General features: G+C 41.3%; 1 protein-coding gene across 1 annotated transcript in view; it reads left to right on the top strand.

Moving 5' to 3' along the window:
* Positions 1-19,292, top strand: part of LOC127658816 (sodium leak channel NALCN-like) — a 239,088-nt gene that overhangs the window by 70,893 nt on the left and 148,903 nt on the right. Inside the window, exon 13 of the mRNA XM_052148359.1 lies at positions 17,806-17,937. Within this exon, the coding sequence (XP_052004319.1) occupies positions 17,806-17,937 (132 nt within the window). The remainder of the gene's footprint in view (positions 1-17,805; positions 17,938-19,292) is intronic.

Genomic DNA, 19,292 nt, shown 5'->3' with positions numbered 1-19,292 from the left:
CACAGAGTTTAAAGTTACTTTACATATGACACGACTGTGATCCGAGAACCCAACTAGGTTTAAGAAACATTTCTTAAAAAAAACTAAGATTATGTTTAAAACCATAAAATCTGTCTAGTCTTGCCAATGACAATATGTTGTCACGGGCATATGTACCCATGTGTACTGTTTTAAGTTCCCATTTAAACTCCTCTATACATCACATAAATCATTTGTTTCAGTCATCTGAATGTCGTTTTCGAGAAAGCAATTGTGGTTTCTACATGATTCTACATGATTTTTGTCTATATTATTTTTGACACAATTAAAGTCTCCACCCAGAAATAAATGCTCTACACCTTTACATTTATCCAAAGTTATACACAGAGTATCTAAAAACACCATTCTTTCTACTGATAGGGTTGGGGCATACACACAAATAAAATCAAAGATATGGTTCTTAAATTGGGCTCGAATCTTAAGTAGTCTACCTTTCACAACCTCTTCTATCTCACAAGAGATAGGAATAAAACTATTTGCAAATAAAATGGCAACACCTCCACTGAGTGAGGTTTTATGACTTAAAAAAGAGAGACCTTTAAATGATTTAGTCCATTCAATAGCATTTGTTGTATCACTGTGTATTTCGTGAACAAATAAAGCATCAAGTTTCTTTTGATTCATGATTTCATGATTTCATATATTGCTGCACGTTTTACGCAGTCTCCAGCTCCATTTATATTTTATAAATATTATCAACAACCTGTACTCCCCTTAGATTATTTGTCAGTTTTAAAAACTTATTTTTTTTCATTTCCTCAGTATCATAATCTTGACATGTTAATACATTCTGGGAACAACTGGAAGCACCAGAATCAGATAAATCACTCTCATTGCCAATATCATCAATATCAGACTCCTTATCATTTTCAGTTTTTCTAGCTTGTATAGATTCTGAAACCTTGTCATTCTTTTTCCTCTTCAAGGGTGCTTTGAAAATGGCCTGATCTTTATCCATCATTAAATTATCACTCAAGTTGACACTCTGAAGGAGAGTTTGTGTCAGACATTACACTGACATGTGAAAAATCCATACTCTAATCAATTTTGTTAAAATTGGACTCATCTCTGACAATTAAAGGACTAAGTAAAACAGTCTCCCCATTAATTACAACTATGGCCTGAATATCCTCCTCAGTCTGTGAATGAGGTATTACATCATTTGAGCCACTAGTGGATGGTCTGGGTTCAGTTTGGGTTGGTTCAGGAACATTATCTGTTCCTCCATCCCTGATTTGCACACCGTTTTCACCTGCGATATCTTGTTTAATGCTTGTACCATTATTATCTGGACAAGCACAAACTAAATGTCCAGTTTTGCCACAGCCAAAGCACTTCATAACATCAGTAATTACAAAGATAGTATAATCAAAGTCATCAACTTTGAATTTGAAATTCAGATTCAGTTCAGTTCCCCGTCTGTCGCTCACGTCGACGTTGTGTCAAAGAAGTGACACTAGGGCTCTCTATTGAGAGCCTTACACATCTCTGAACTTGAGAAAAGGCCAATGAGAAATTGGCAGACAGAATTTGCGTGATTTTTTTTGTGGAGCCGACCGGTTGTGTGATCAACGATCTGCTATTCACAAGGCTGTTCACTTCATCTCTATGAGCGTATGCTGTTGGATCTACGGTGCATATCAGCGGCTTTCTGCTTCTCTGCACAGCAGTGCAGCTTTGCCCCTGGGTGCTTCGACAGCGCTTTTAAAAGAGATTATTTTCATAAAAGAGTTCATATCTCTATAAGAGCAATACACAGCTGGCGTTGAATACACCTTCCTTCGGGATTGGGGCTGGCACGGCTGGCGATGAAGGCGTTACATACAGCAGGCTTGGTTTCGTGGGGCTCTATCTTGTCGACACCAACTCTCTCTACGGTTCGTGTTTGATGGCCAGGCGTATCAGTACAAGGTCCTCCCCTTTGCTAGGCATGCCCCTGTCCCCTCGCACCCTCATGAGGGTCGCAGAGGCAGCCATTGCCCCGCCTGAGGAAGTGGGCATTCGCATACTCAACTACCTCGACGTTTGGCTCATCTTGGCCCACTCCCGAGAGTTACTATGCGCCCACAGGAACCAGGTGCTTAGGCACCTTAGCCGCCTAGGGCTTCAGGTCAACGGGGAAAAGAGCAAGCTCGCCTTCACTAATGAGTACGCGCAGTCAGTGTTGAAATTTTTCAAGCCAGGCACGGTGGTTCCTCTAAAACATTTCCAGAGGCTCCTGGGGCATATGGCATCCTCCGCGCTCTGTGTGTTTATCACTCCCGCTTGCTGCCAGACTTTCAAACTCTGGACATACCTCTGTTTTTTATGGACAGGAGTCCCTTTACAGCAGGTGTCCTGATGCGTTCTTGTCACCTCAGACACCTCGAAACAGGTTTGGGGTGCCGTGTGCAACGGGCGTTGGCACATCAACTGCCTAGAGTTGTTGGCTGTATTTCTTGACCTACATAGGTTCTTCCCACCATAAATCACCATGGTGGCGTGCGCTCCCGTCACATGTCACAACTCGCTCCTTTGGAGCCAGCAGCGACTCCGTTCGCTGTGCACCACTCACATCCTGGGCAGCCTCAACATGGCAATGGACACACTGTCACGATAAGGTTCGCTCAGTGAGAGTGAAGGCTTCACCCCCAGTTGGTCCAGCTGATTTGGGAATGGTTCTGCAAAGCACAGGTAGTCCTGTTCACTTCCCAAAAGACCTCCCAATGCCCTCTCTGGTATTCCCTAACGGAAGCTTCACTCGGGACTGATGCACTGGCACTCGGCTGGCCCCAGGGGCTGCGCAAGTACACATTTTCCCCAGTGAGCCTTCTTGAATGGGTGCTGTGCAAGGTCAGGGAGGACAAGGAACAAGTCATTGTTGTGGCCCCCTACTGGCCCACTTGGACTTGGTTCTCGGATCTCGTGCTCCTCGCGACAGCCACTCCCTGGCAAATTCCCCTGAGGAAGGACCTCTTTTTCAGGGACGGGGCACCCTCTGGCATCCGCACCCAGACCTTTGGAAACTCCATGTCTGGCCCCTGATGGGATGCGGAATATCTAGCTGGCCTACCACCTGCTGTCGTAGACACGATCAACCAAGCCAGAGCTCCCTCTACCAGGCAACTTTACTCCCCGAAGTGGCGCTTGTTCGCAAATTGGTGTTCTTCCCGGTCTGAAGACCCACAGAGATGCACAGTTCAGTTAGTTCTTTCATCTCTGCCCTGCTCTATCGTGGCCCACCACAATGCAGTGGACGGCAAGTCCTTGGGTAAGCGTGATTTCATTATCAGGTCACTTAGAGGCGCCGGAAGTTGAGTCCTCCCCGGCCAAGCCTGTACCACTCTTGGGTTCTCTCAGTGGTCCTCTCGGGCCTTCAGAGACCCCCATTCAGTTGAGCTCGAGGTCCTCTCCTTGAAGACAGCCCTCCTGATCGCACTCGCCTCCATCAAGAGGGTTGGGGACCTGCAAGCGTTCTCTGTCAGCGACACCTGCCTGGAGTTCGGTCCGGCAGACACTCACGTCACCCTAAAACCGCGACCTGGCTATGTGCCCAAGGTTCCTACGACTCCCTTCAGAGACCAGGTAGTGAACCTGCAAGCGCTGCCCAGCCTCTTCTTTGCTGTGTCCGGACGTGCTTTGTGTATCTATTTGGACCATACTCAGATCTTTAGACGTTCTGAGCAGCTCTTTGTCTGCTTTGGTGGACAGCGGAAAGGGAACGCTGTCTCCAAACATAGGCTTTCCCACTGGGTGGTTGCCGGATCACACCCGGGCCGTGCCCGCCCCCTTGCAGGTTCGAGCACACTCGATGAGAAGTGTGGCATCCATGTGGGCACTGGCCAAAGGCACCTCCTTTGCAGACATGCAGAGCAGCGGGTTGGGCAACACCCAATACTTTTATGAGCTTTTACTATCTCAGGGTTGTGTTGGTTTCATCCTGTGTTATCTCAGGTCCGAGCTGGTAGATCTCGGTAACGCGGTAACAACTGAACGGGTGTACTGCTTTCACCTAGCGCCCTTTCCCTCTACTGAGGTAATATCGTGCGCTGTTATCCCAGGAGATCCCACTTACTCGCGCTCCCTGGATGGCTCCTCCTTAGCCCTCTGCTCCGCGAATTTAGTGAAGGAATTCCCCGAACCAAACCCAGTGCGAGTACTCAAATTACTCTGTACTGGAATAGGTTCTCCACAGGTTGGGCCCCCATGTGGACTTGTCCCCCTGTGTGTATTTTCCGCGGTACATTCCCCTTGTGAGCGGACCCGCGTCTCCCTTGGGCAGTCCTCACTGCCCCCCCGGTCTCCTTGTTTGTAGCAAATCCTCCCTCCCAATGAAGTAAGATCTACCACCATGCCATTCTCCACATGTGACCTAGAATCCCATGTGATGTATTCTACCACTCTTTACCTCCTGAAAGAATAGGAATTGGGAAAGAACTTCTTCTCCGATGCATGTGATAGTGTTAAGATGGCCTCAGGTGCTTTAACTCTATGCGAAAAACATAGAAAGAGAAAAGGTGCGGATGGCGTGGCTTGCTCCCATGCTTGGCACGTCGCCTTGTTCCCCCCATATCGGGGTGTAGGGAACCAGAATGTTATGGCAATCTTATGGGGCATTGGGGAAGGGTACATACAGTATGACCTAGCCTGTCGTTTTGGCATGCAACTGCCTGCCAGCACCTGTGTCAGCAGCGCACATACACGGTTCAGCGCATGGCGTGATTAAAATTGGACCCCTAGTGTCGCTTCTTTGACACAACGTCGAAGTGAGCGACAGACGGGGAATGTCTAGGTTACTGTTGTAACCTCCATTCCCTGATGGAGGGAACGAGACGTTGTGTCCTCCCGGCCACGTCGCTGAACCGAGCCACTGTTACGGCCGAACCTCATTGTCGGCTCCTCAGGCAAAATCCTGAATGAACAGATGCATTTCCCTCCCTTTACACCCATATAGCCGGGGGCGGGACATGCAAATTCTGTCTGCCAATTTCTCATTGGCCTTTTCTCAAGTTCAGAGATGCGTGAAGCTCTCAAAGAGAGCCCTAGTGTCGCTTTTTCGACACAATGTCTCGTTCCCTCCATCAGGGAACAGAGGTTACAACAGTAACCAAGACATTCTGTTATCTTTCAGGATCATGTAAGTAAATCTCCTGATAGACACTATATGCTTAATCAAGTCCGATTTACTACAGAAAGCAATTTTTTTCATTGTTGAAAAGACTGACTACCTTTCCAAAGTGTGCCAGTTTTTTTGTTAACATTTCGACTTTAATAAACGGTGGAACATTAGACAACGTGACTTTCTTAGCGGGGGTAGAAAGGGGAAGCACTGGGGTAAACAAATCACTAATTACTACTCCTTTCGCCACTCATTTGCTTTTTCAACTGAACTTAAAAACAAAACAATAGGCCAACAACATCCCCAACGGCAAAAATGCACTCTTCCACATTCAGTGTTTGTGTTTTGGGCAGCCATGCTTCCTAGTGACCGAAAACCCCTCAAGGGAAACCTGTGTCACCACTCAATACACCACAGATATAAAAAATAAAAAGAGAAAAGAAATAGAAAATAACTGAAAGAGAAAGCAATTGTTTTTGCCACAACGGGCATAAACTACTCTCACTCACCACACACTCCTCACACTCGCTCAACAGATGCTCACGCATGCGCAGAGAGAGAGAGAGAGAGAGAGAGAGAGCGAGCAGACCAGTGGCACATCTATCACTCCCGCAGCACACAATCAACAGAGAGGAAATGTATTCTTGTTATGCTTGTACAGTAAAAAGATAATTACACCCAAATAGCCATTTTCCTGATTTGTTTGCCACTTACCATTATTAATGGAAAGTCATCCAGATTACCAAGAAGTTGCGAGTAGAAATAGACAAAGTTTACAGCTTGGCTGAGTTGAGAGTCAGTAAATGTTTTGTCAAATGCCGCAGGCATCCCCTGAATGATAAAGAAATATTGTTTGTCCCCTTTGAGCTGTTTTTGTCTTTTATATTGGCAATGAACTGACAGAGCATGACAGGCGTCTTGCTGTATAGAACACTAATTGTCAGCTGACAGGTTTAAAGCCTGAAGTTTCAAACAGACAATGAGGAGCAGTAACAAGATTCACTAACTGTCTGTTTGGAGGAAGATACAAATTGGGCTGTATCAAATGCAGTGAAATGGAGAGAGAGAGAGACACATCTCGCCCTCACAATAGATGCTGTTTAACTGATTGTGACAGCTCCGGTGTATATTCATTTTCCACCAGCGGCATCAGAAGAAGTAGGCCACCACACCTTGAGTGCATCGACAACGCTGTTTTTATGTCCTTTATATGACGGAAATAGGCTTCACATCACAGTCGAAGTACGGACGAGCAAATATTGCACTACCCACAAAGAAAATGTTGTCATCATTTACTCGCCCTTGTTTAGTTAAAAACTCATATAACTTTCTTCTTTCTCTGTTGACGCTAGCTTGCATGGTTTTTGTTTTAGTAAGGTTTGAAGCCGCCTTCATACACTTTTCGTTCCATTCACTTCCATTCATAAGCATCTGGATGTGGGAGGCCTGAAACACAAGCTCATGCGAAGAAATTTAGCTAATTTGTATGCAAGAAGTGGATGTGACCATTAGAAGATCATAAGATCGAAGTGAGTAGACCATATCTTTTAACATTTTGAATGGAGTACTGTTTGTTATTTGTGATTTATTCTTTATTAAAAACCAAAAGCCCCATCATTTTCTGTCCGTTGCAAACTATTTTGAATGCTCAAAGCCTATTTTGACTACAGCTGAAGTGGGAGGCATTGTGAACAAGCTTCTCTTATACACTCATGAACATGCAGAGGAGAACTATGACAGAAGTCAATATTTCCACTCTAAAATAGGGCTGCAGGATTTATCTAAATACAATCGTAATACCTAGTGCGTTTATTAAACCGCAAAGGGCTCTGATTTATTTAAATAAATAAATAGTCCACTTGCTTCAAAGTTTATGTTCAATGTGCTTTCCTGTATGTATTGTGTTTATTACAGTGTTTTCAGGGCAGTTCTGTGCTTCACATCTCCATATTGAGCTCAGAGTAACAGAAGTAACGGATCGCATTACATTTTAAGCCAGGTGTGCTCATTATATCGATCACAAGACTACCATTGGTCGATCTTGATAACAGGCCAAAATGGAAAGTGGCCAGAGATACAAACTACGACATTATGACTTTTTATTTCCTTGCTTTTGCAGTGTGTGCGGCAGCTTAATGCATGTGTGCTCTGAGAGCAATCATGATAATGCGGATACATGCCTAAATGGTCAAATACACTTCAAAATTCTGACAAAAGGCCCGTCTTGGTGAGGTATTAATGTGACAGTCAGTTATGTTAAGTGTATGTAAACAGTGGGACGAAAACATCTGATTTGTATCAAAATGTTAGACTTAAAATATAAATGTAACATAATAGACCTGGCGCTAGTTATAACATTAATCAAACATAATAGGAAACAAGGATATAATACAACCACTCACTCCTCTTGACTGGATAATTTGCTTTGTAGCTTTAAAAATTATTAATGCATTATAATTATACATCTATTAGTAGATTTATGTCACATTTATTTTTATTGTGAATGTATATTTGAATACTTGATTCTGCTGTTAGAAGATTTTTGATTTGCATTTTTTATTCTGTTGTTTTAATTTGTTTCTTTTCTTTGCATTTAGTTTGTGTCTTAGTTCTTATTTTATTACAGACTGTTTACTTGTCTTGAATAATTAATTGAGAACTTGAATCAGAACCTTACATAATTAACAAATTGGTATTAGTATTATTTTTTTTGTCATAGTATCGAGAGTGAGCAAATTTCACTGCCAACTACATATATTTTGGTATCTTGACCACACTGCTTGCAGATATATTTTGCATGGTATAGATCTTGCTATAAAACAATATGAAAAAGTAGATTTCACTCCCCAAGTGTGAACACTCCAGACTCACTTTAATTTCACTTTTGCATAATTCCAAAATATGATTGGCCACTACATGTTGATATATTGTACAAATACAAATAATACACCCCAATACATAGCAATGCCCTGTGTGTTACAGAAATATATTATTTTTGTAAAACACATAATTATAATCAATTAAATATTATAAAATTACAATAACATAATATTCAGGTTGACTGATTCCAAAAAAGAATGATGATGAATAGTGGTCTGAGACAGTATTAGAAAGTAGGAAAAAAAAACAAAAAAAAACAGGTATACAGTGGACAGGTACAATGTGAAAAGAAGAAGACTCTATCTCTCCATTTCACTTTTCTATTTATTTATTTGTGGCTGAAGTGAAATTGGTTTGTTTATTTTTAAAAGGACTCAAGTGTAAAACCTCAAAGATTAGCCTAGATTAGTCTTTTTATTGGCAGTAGAACATGGGCAAAATATTAACAAATGTTGGTAAAAAGGAATCACTTACTAAATTGTTTATGATATTGCAGTTCAAATAGCTATTGCAATATTTTTCTAAATAATTGCAATATGACTTTTTGTCCAAATTGTGCAGCCCGAGTGTAAAATAATAAGTGTGTAGAGTCCCTATCAACTGCCATTGTATTGAAATCATAGACCAGGACATTCTTCAAAATTCCACCTTTTGTGTTTTCTGCAGAAAAAAGAAAGCCATGCAGCATGCATTGAAACAACATGCGGGTGAGCAAATTACCAATAAATGTTTATTTATTTATTTTGGCTGAACTATTCTTTTAAGAACACGTCTATCCGAAACCTAGGAGCATTTTAGGTTAAGTCAAGGGCTCATCTGCTAGTCACCTTTTAGCCAAAACACGCTAGGGAAAACCAACATTGAGGAGCTGAAAATGCCAAACTGCTTTGTCATGCCCTATATTAGTCAGAGGCTGCTCTGAGAAATTTGAGCTGTGATCCCAGACCAGAGGAGTAGACAGACCAGACCGCTGATGTCCTTTCCTCATCTCTCTGCCTCAGGTAATAAGGTACCAGCTTTGTTTCCTGGAGCTCTACCAGTCTTTTCTGGCTTTCCTTCTCAGATCCAACAACATTTTCTTGAACGTGCATGAAATCGGTTCAATTAATATTCTGGATTATTTTTAAATAACAGTGATGGACAGCATCTATGGCATGCTGTTGATTATCACACACAAATCTTTTAGCTTGTTGCTCAGTTTGTAAAAAAAAAAAAAATGGTAAAAGCATTATAGTTAATGCTATAGTATGTTACACTTACAATGAAGTCCTAGTAGGCAAGCAGGAAGCAGTCTCATTGTTTCACTGTTTTGAAAGCATAACCGTAACACTTTATCTTTACACAAATTGGCATAAAACTAGTGTAATAGAATTCCTTGCCAGTCCTGTCTATATAGCCAATTAATGTCTTAAAAAAGTGCCTGATATGTTTCCATTTTAAGTGTGTCACTGTAGATATATTTCCTGATTGTTTCCAGTAAAAACTGAGAAAGGAATCAAAATTATTGTCTGCAGTAATCAACAACATGCCAGGGAAGATGTTTTTAAAGTAATAGATCACCAAACATTTTTTTTCTGTCATCATTTACTCACCCTTATGTCATTCCAACCCCATATGATTTTCTTACTTTCTTGTTAAACAAAAGGATATGTATACAGGCTGCTCTTTACTATGCAATGAAAGTGAAGGGTTACTGGGCCTGCCAAAAGAACAAAAAAAATATTATTCTGAAGCCATATAGTGTCTTTGGGTGAGTAGAAAGACCACAATTTAGGTTGTTTTTTGCAGATAATCTTGCCCTCTATTGTGTAAAGTTGAAAATATCTAGACTGATCTCATTGTGAAGTTTGCTACAGTAGGTCAAAGGTCTTTAACTGAAATCGTTCTGCTTTTGTAACTTCTAATAACTGCCACAGTGGCTGAAAGTGTTGTTGAACACATGAGCATGTATGAGCTCTAGATTTGGAGTGAAATGACCACAGATTGGTGCCAAAAGTGAATTGAAAATTTAATTGTTTATAGTTTAAATTATGTAATACAATCAACAGGAATGCACATTTTAATAACCACGTGCCTAAACCCCAATGCTAATCCTATCCGTCAATGGAGTAAAAATGCATTCTTAGAGGAATTGCACTCAACATTGATAATGTGAACGAAATTGCTTCCTGGTTTCCATTGGATGACAACCCACCTCTGAGGCTGCTCGTGCAGTGCACTATAAGTAATACCAGAGGAAAAGGTAAACTCATCTGAATTGATGCAAAGATATCTGCTTGAAGATGCCGCTTCTCTGTAACTCAGCAGAATGAGGTTGATGGAACATTCAGCAGCAATATGTTGATTTCCCGTGTGATCATGTTGAAAAAACAATGTAATATTCCTTAGTCAAGTTAGTTCCTTCAAATCAAGGATTGATCAACTCATTATTCAACTTAAATCAAGTATTTATTTATTCTCCCTAAGCAGAGAGGTTGTTTAAGAATGGCAAATCATAATGTGAAACTTATATATAATATGTGAAAGGGTTTTGTTAGGTTAGTGACAACTTAAATGTGTATTAGAGGACATACAGTATATGTGAGGCTTCAGACTTCTTGGTTGTTGAGAGGACTATCCAAACGTGGAGACTCACTAGTGGGTAATGTATTGGTTGGTTATTTTTTGGGTTGTTATTGTATTGGTTATAGGTTTACTGCTGTAATGTTGCTGGCAAGGATGAAGACATGAAGTATAGAACCCAAGTGCAGTTTTATTCCAAACATGTTATCCCAAAGAAAACCTATCTACAAACGTGAACAAAATACAAAACATGAACTGGACTATGACTATGACTATGACTAGACACAACGCTACACAAACAATACTCGACAAGGGACAATGGCAAACAATAGAGCTAAATACATGGACATGGGGGAAACATAAGCCAATGAACAAACAGAACTCTAAACAAGATAACAAGACAATAAGCGTAAACCAATTATAAACTAGAAATGAAACAACTAAATGAAACAATAAATCAATTAAAACAAGACACATGAACATTGAGGGAAAACAGGACATCACATGATTATGGAATCAGGAACTAAACTTTTCAAAATTAAAAGACATGAAATCAAGACATGAACAAAAACACATCTAAACATAACAACTGCAATCCAAACAGTCTCCTAGCAGTGGTAAGGATGGTTTAATTGCCATTTACAAAGCTGATATATAATATTTACAACATACCCAATTTCAAGTAACTACAGTCAATATATCTGGGCAGATGGACTGCCCCTGGATACAATGAAGAGAATCTGTTTCCAGATAATATTTTCTTGTATGCCCTTTTTGACATTTTGAATGTTGTGTGGCACAGTGCCACATTATTCCACATGTGGCCCAGTCTGGCTTTCGAGCCAAGGTGGAGGATATCGCTACTTTATGTCTTTGCCCACAAACCCACAGACTCTCTCTGTCTTTCACCTGTCTTCTAAATAGCCAATTTCCTATAAATTTTCTTTTTGATGTCTTATGACATAAGCAAATAGTGACTAGTGTTCTTAAAGGAAGGCAAAAAGAACCCACTGGTTTATTACAAGGAGATATTCTCGGCCTATCCTGAAGGCTTTAGCTGCATCAAAAGTAGAGTTCTGCAGTGATGTTGTTGTAGACCATTTTCTGTTAGTTTCTGTTAAAGTGGAGTTTAATCGCATTTACATAATTGCTATCGACTATTCTTTTGGCTGCTGCAATAGATGTGGGATTCATTTTGTTGGTCCTCCAAAAGGTCCTTCCTCTGTTCTCGTTTTCCCTCTCCTCTTCAATTTTGCATTTCCTCTCACTCCAGCTCATTCGACATTGTCCACCCACCTACAAGCTGTATTCCTGTATTTGGATTGCGTGTACATGTTTATATCACAAATGCTGACTGAGGTTCGGCTGTGACATGGCATGGAGCAGTCTGGGGCTTGGCTGTGACATGGCATGGAGAAGACTGAGGTTTGTCTGTGACATAGCATGGAGAAGTCTGGGGCTTGGCTGTGACATGGTATGGAGCAGTCTGGGGCTTGGCTGTGACATGGCATGGAGCAGACTGAGGTTCGTCTGTGACATGGCATGGAGAAGTCTGGGGCTTGGCTGTGACATGGCCTGGAGCAGACTCAGGTGTGGCAGTGACATGTCCTGGCGTAGACTCAGGCGTGGCGGTGACATGGCCTTGAGCAGACTCAGGCATGGCGGTGACATGGCCTTGAGCAGACTCAGGCGTGGCGGTGTCATGGCCTGGAGCAGACTCAGGCGTGGTGGTGACATGGCTTGGAGCAGACTCTGGTTCGGTTGTGACATGGCCTGGAGCTGTGGGAGGCTGGAAACTAAGTGTCCTAATTAACTAGAAAAAGACCTGAGTGGTCGTGAAAATGAGCGGAGTCTTGGGAGCGACTTCTGTGGTCGTGGGTATGGACAGAGACTTAGAAACGACCTCCGTGGTTGTGAACATGGGCAGAGACTTAGAAACGTCCTCTGTGGTCGTGGGCATGAACAGAGTCTTGGGAGCGACCTCTGAGGTCAGGGGTGAGGACTGAGACTCGGGAATGACTTCTGTGGTTGTGGGTGTGAACAGAGTCTTGGGAGCGCCCTCTGTGGTCGTGGGCATGGACAGAGTCTCGGGAGCGCCCTCTGTGGTCGTGGGCATGGACAGAGTCTCAGGAACGACCTCTGTGGTCATGAACACAGGCTGAAACTCAGAGACGAAATCCCTTCTCCTCCACCTCCGTGAGGACGAATTTGGCGGTGCAGGCACTGTGACAGACAAGGCTGGCAACGTTAGCTCGTTGGCTGTGGCAGACATGGGGGTTGGCTAGTTGGCCATGGCAGGCATGGACTCATTGGCAATGACGTGGGATGCTGGCTTGGCGGCCATGACATGAAACTCTGGCTTGGCGGCCATGACATGAAACTCTGGCTTGGCGTTCATGATGTGGAACTCTGTCTCGGCGGCGGCCATGACGTGGAACTCTGGCTTGACGGCGGCCATGTCAAGAAATTTTTGCTCGGCTGCGGCCATGTCATGGAACTCTGGCTCGGTCTATGGCTCGGCGATGACCATGTCGAGGAAATCTGGCTCGGTATTCGCCACCCCCACAGGGAACATGGAAACAATGATCTGCAGGGCGAAGTCTATATATTGGGCCAGGTTGAGGGGACTATGACCGCCAGGCATCAAGTATGAGATAGACTCAATCAGTCCAAAGCAAAAAATGGCTTTGAAAGCAACCTCATTAAAGTCCACTTGGCTGGCCAGAGAGCAGAAGTCCATCACATTGTTCTCCAGGGGACGATTCCCCTGACAGAGGCTCAGAAGCCGAACTGCTGGGTCCATTGTGAGGTTGAGTATTCTTTAATGTTTCTGGCAAGGATGAAGATGATGACATGAAGTGTAGAACCCAAGTGCAGTTTCATTCCAAATGTGTTATCCCCCAAAAAACTAACTACAATGGTGAACAAGTACAAATACAAAACATGAACTGGACTATGACTGTGACTTTTACTAGACATGACGCTACACAAACAATACTCGACAAGGGACAATGGCAAACATGAGGGCTAAATACATAGACACTGGGAAACATAAGCCAATGAACAAACATAACTCTAAACAAGAGAACCAGACAATAAGTATAAACCAATTATAAACTAGAACTGAATGAAAAAATAAACCAATGAAAACAAGACACATGAACATGGAGGGAAAACAGGACATCACATGACTATGGAAATAGGAACTAAACTTTTCAAAATTAAAGACATGGAATCAAGACATGAACAAAAACACATCTAAACATGACAACTGCAATCCAAACAGTCTCCTAGCAGGGGTAAGGATGGTTTAATTACCATTTACAAAAGCTGATATATAATATTTACAACATACCCAATTTCAAGTAACTACAGTCAATATATCTGGGCAGGTGGACATTGTTCCACATATGGCCCAGTCTGGCTTTCGAGCTAAGGTGGAGAATATATTTTCTTTATGTCTTTGCCCACAAACCCACAGACACTTTCTGTATCTCACCTGTCTTCTAAATAGCCAATTTCCTATTAATTTTCTTTTTGCTGTCTTATGCTATCAGCACAAGACAGCATAAGACAGCATAAGTCTTAAAGGATGGCAAAAAAACCCAAAACAAACACAGATTTTATTACAAGGAGATATTCTTGGCCTAACCTGTATGCTTTAGCTACATCAAAAATAGATTTTTTTTTTTTTAATAGGCTATGCTATTCCATTGTGAACTTGTTAGGTCACAATGTTTTAGGACTACCTGTAGGCAAAGTTCAGTAGAGTTCTGCAGTGATGTTGTTGTAGACCATTTTCTGTTAGTTTCTGTTAAAGTGGAGTTTAATTGCATTTACATAATTGCTATCGACTATTCTTTTGGCTGCTGCAATAGATGTGGGATTCATTTTGTTGGTCCTCCAAAAGGTCCTTCCTCTGTTCTCGTTTTCCCTCTCCTCTTCTGTTTTTCATTTTTGCATTTCCTCTCTCTCCAGAACATTCGACATTGTCCACCCACCTACAAGCTGTGTTCCTGTTTTTGGATTGCGTGTACATGGTGTTTCCCTATTGTTTTATAACACAAATGCACCCAAGCTGTGATCTCTTGATTGCCAAATTACTCACAGCTAGACTGACTTGCAGTTAAATACAAAATGGCCCATTGTACCATAACTGTTAGGTATTTCCTCAATGTGTCCATTTCCTGTTGATTTTCAGTTAAAGGTGAAGCATGTAATTTGTGCACCACTAGCAGTACCAACCAGATACAAAAAAAAAAAAAAAAAAATGTTATGTATTCAAAAACTTCTATGGCCACTTAAACCTTTGCATCAGATTTGGAAAAGTGCTTTTAGCTGTTTATTAACAGGCAGACTACCACAATTTTTTCACTCTCGGTTCAATATTTATGTAATTACCACTGTCATGCAGTATAATGTTTGTTATTAGGCTGAATGGTTTTTTATTACATTGATTTATAAATTCTCAAAATTTTCAGTTTTGCCTCCAGCTATGGACAGATGTTTGTCCATCTGTAGTGTCAGATCTGCTCTTGTACTGGAGCACACATACACACACAAAATATGTGAGAAAAACGTCTATAAAACGTCTAGGTTAAGTATGTAGCCTCCGTTCCCCGATGGAGGGAACGAGACGTTGTGTCGGAGAAGCGGGCAGGTATTCTTACGTGCAAACGCGACCAGCTGTATCAGGCTGCACGTACCCTTCCCCAATGCCCCATTAAAGTCATCAGAATCCTTCTGGTTACCCTAGTGAGGGGAACAAGGTGATGCTTGCCAACCTGGGAATGGCCGGGCCTCTTTTCTCTCTATGTTTCTCGCATGGAGCAATTACGGCCGGGGCCCTTACATGCATTAAGGGAAGGGGGTCTTACCCAGTTTCCTATTCGTTCAGGGGAGAAGACCCTGCGGAGACCACACCTACTGAAAATATAGACCATTTATAAAAATGCTGCCTGCGTGTGATTGCAACCCAGGTACGCAAGGCAGTTTTTATGACCGTCAGAGGTGGGGAGAAATCAACTGCATCCAGAAACTACACAGGGTGGAAAAAATGTCTTTAAAAAGACACGTCCTGAAGAGGATGTTGAACGCCACTGTGTTTTGCTCTTTTTTAGAGGAAATTACTCTTTTAGAATAACTCTTCGAGTTGTCTTTGCTGTCGAAGTGCCCAGGGCAACAATGCACAGCCGTGCAAGGAAGGAGAAAGCCGCTGTTATGTGCCGTTGAATCCAACAGCATGCAGAGCATCAGAGGATTAAACAGGAACTGGTGTGTGACTCGCAGCAGACTGTATGCACGACCATCCGCTCCGAAGAAATTTTCCTGAATGAACTCCCGTATTTGCCCTCTTAAATACCCGTATGTCCGGGGGCGGGGTTTGCAAATACCATCTGCCAACTTCTCATTGGCCTTTTTTCATAGATCAGAGGCATATATCGGCGCTCAAGAGAGACCCCTAGTGTCGCTTCTCTGACACAACGTGGAGAGAGCGACAGAATGGGAACTATAATAACTATGATGCACCTTTTTTCTTCAATTCAATAACCTCCATTATAGTTAATTCAGTATAGTTCTTAATATTTATAACAGAAAATATCTTCCACATATCTCAAACTGAAACAGGTTTCATGGGCAACAGACAGGTGGCTTAGCCTGGGCTTAAATTAAGCTGTCTTTCCTGTCTGCCTCTGAGGTGAGGAGACTGTTATGGGCCTGAGATGGGTTAATTTGGCCTCCTCAGGTGGTGAGGGGCTTAACCCTTACTGCCATTAGAATGTTTTATTATAAAAGAGTGGAGAATGGAGTTGAAAGTCATGTTCTTCAGTACGGTATGAGAAAGGTTTCAGTATGCTGGATATAAGAGAGGATATACATCTCAGATATTTTACTCTTATAACCAGTGGCAGATTTAGGCATAGCCGAAATGGGCAGGCGCCCTGGTCAACAACTTTGAGGGCATTCTCATTTAGAATCACCACCACACACACACCACCTCCCTAAACTGTCACATTTGCTACCTCACATGAAGCTTATGGAAGACTTGACTCAAACACATTGCAAAAATGCATTAAAATGCTGTCTAGGCAGTTCACCACTAGGTTTTGGAATAGAGCTATTGTGTTGTTTATTGTGTAAAATAAATGTGTTGACAGATGTTCCATAATCAGTGCAATCTTTGCTGTACTTTGATTTCAAAAATCAAAATCAAAGAGTTTTTTTTAGCTTTAGTCCATGTTCAATTGTTATGGAGAGGATATTCAAATGTACTCAAATGTATTTAAAAAAAAAAGAATAATAAAATAATGAATACGGCTGTCAATTGATTAAAAATCAATTTTTGCATGATATGCCGATTAATTAGTTGAAATATTTGCTGATAAAGGGCCTCAAATAACAATAAATCAATATATAATGATTAAATATTTATGAAATTATATTCAAATCATTATAATTATGTGTATTATAAATTTAAGAATTCAGATAATTAAAATATATTACATTATTGTGGCAGATGAGTAAAACATTTATAAGAGAATACAAAATGTGGCTTTAAAAAGCAATACATTGTTTATTCCCATATTATTGAACAAGCCTATCACTCGCCTTCAGTCCAAAGCAATACATTTTTAAATTAAATTTGTCTTCTGTCCGCGAAAGATTAATTATAATGTCTTTTCTAAGGACATGTGTATCTGACATGTACACATGTCAGATACACACTTTTGGACCATAGACCTCACTTTGGTTGTGTCGTATCATAAACACAGCGTCTTTAGGTCACTGTGTCAAGGGTTTAAAACTTAGAAAAATTCCTCCATTCAGAGTTGCACTTCGTCCAGAAACTCGTCCAGAGACATGATTAATTGGATGGATGTCTCTTGCACTACACATTTTTGTCAAACCAAATGCTCTCTAAAAATGTGAATGGCCCTCCCTCTTATACCACCTGTAACCAGCTAGCAAGTTGCAAATCATGGTTCAGGGATGTTATGTAACTACAGCCTATTTGCCATTTCTAAAAAGGGACTAGCCCAATATACCACCTAAACTTCAATAGGAAATACGTCAACAGAGAAAATAAAATTATGTGATTTCAGGGTGTCTTTAATTAAGTGAGGATTCTAATATCACAGATACATAGCTTGGAACTTTTGACAACTTTAAGTTTGCTCTGTTCATCTCACTAAATAGATTTCTGATATTTTCCCTTGTCTCCACAGCAATTGATGCGTTCTTCAGTTTTCCACATGTTTATCCTCAGTATGGTAGCCGTTGACGTGATTGTAGCTGCTAGCAACTACCACAAAGGCGAGAACCATAAACTCACCAACGATGAGTTCTACATGGCTGAGGTAAGACCAGTTAAAATCGATTACTAAAAACTTGCTGACTGAAGAGAAGAATACCTTAGATAAGAATAGTTCTTTCTTTTATGTTTTCACTGTAGCAATATCACTTCTAGTGCTTCATAATTTGATGATATTCCACAGTGGAGATCAGGATGTAATTTACAGATATTCATTGTAGGGTCAATTTGCTACAATTCAGAATCCATATCTTTTTTTGTAGATTTATTTTAACTTTATTTATCCAGGCATGACACTTAAAGGGATAGTTCATTCAATTCTCTCATTATATACTCACCCTCATGATATCCCAGGTGTACATGACTTTTTCTTCACCAGAACACATTTGAAGAAAAATAAAAAAAAATATCTTAGCTCAGTAAGTCCTTAAAATATAAGTGGATGGTGATCCGATTTTTGAAGCTCAAAATTTTTTGAAGTTGTATTAATGATATTTATGCTGACTGTCTGTGACTTTTTTTTTTTTTTTGAGCTTCAAATATCGGATCACCATCCACTTGCATTTTAAGGACCTACTGAGCCAAGATATTTTTCAAATTTTCTTCAAAAGTATTCTGGTGAAGAAAGAAATTCATACACACCTAGGATATCATGAGGTGAGTAATTAATTAATTTTCATTTTTGGGTGAACTATACCTTTAAGAACAAGATTCTTATTTACAATGATTGCCCACTTTGGCAATAATAAATGTCATATTCATGTCAATGATATGTCTTTTCATATTCTTAATGCTCCTTGCTTAGCATAATGGGATGAGCTTTCTGCCCTTTGTCTCTTGGCAATGTTTATTAGTTTAAATTTTTTTTTTCATGATTATCTTGAACTGCAAGATGTGCAGATGAATCCTTGTACTCTGATTGCACTCAAATGCATCAGCAGATCAGATTTGGTCTGAAATCGTCTCGGTTACTGATGTAACCTCAATTCCCTGATGGAGGGAACGAGACCTTTTGTCGATGAGTTGACACTAGGAGTCGCTCCTGCGGAGAAAAGGCCAACGGAAATTGGCGTGTGGAATTTGCATGCCACTCCCCTGGACATACGGGTATAAAAGGAGTGACGCTGCAAACACACATCAGGTATCGCACTGAGGAGTGGAGCCAAAGACCCGGCAATTTCAGCGGTTGGTTCAGGGTTGTGGCAGGAGGGACACAACGTCTCGTTCCCTTTATCAGGGAACGGAGGTTACATCAGTAACCGAGACATTTCCTATCTGTCACTCACTCTAAGTTGTGTCGATGAGTTGACACTAGGGGTCCCAATGGAAAACACCACAAGAGCTGAACCGAGTTACGCAGACTGACAGTGCGAGATGGGCAGACCTCTGTGTGCCTCGTAG

Source organism: Xyrauchen texanus, chromosome 18 (assembly GCF_025860055.1).
Source record: "Xyrauchen texanus isolate HMW12.3.18 chromosome 18, RBS_HiC_50CHRs, whole genome shotgun sequence".
Classification (NCBI taxonomy): Eukaryota; Metazoa; Chordata; class Actinopteri; order Cypriniformes; family Catostomidae; genus Xyrauchen; species Xyrauchen texanus.
The sequence above is the reverse complement of the archived record's forward strand: the minus strand, read 5'-3'. Positions and strand labels throughout refer to the sequence as shown.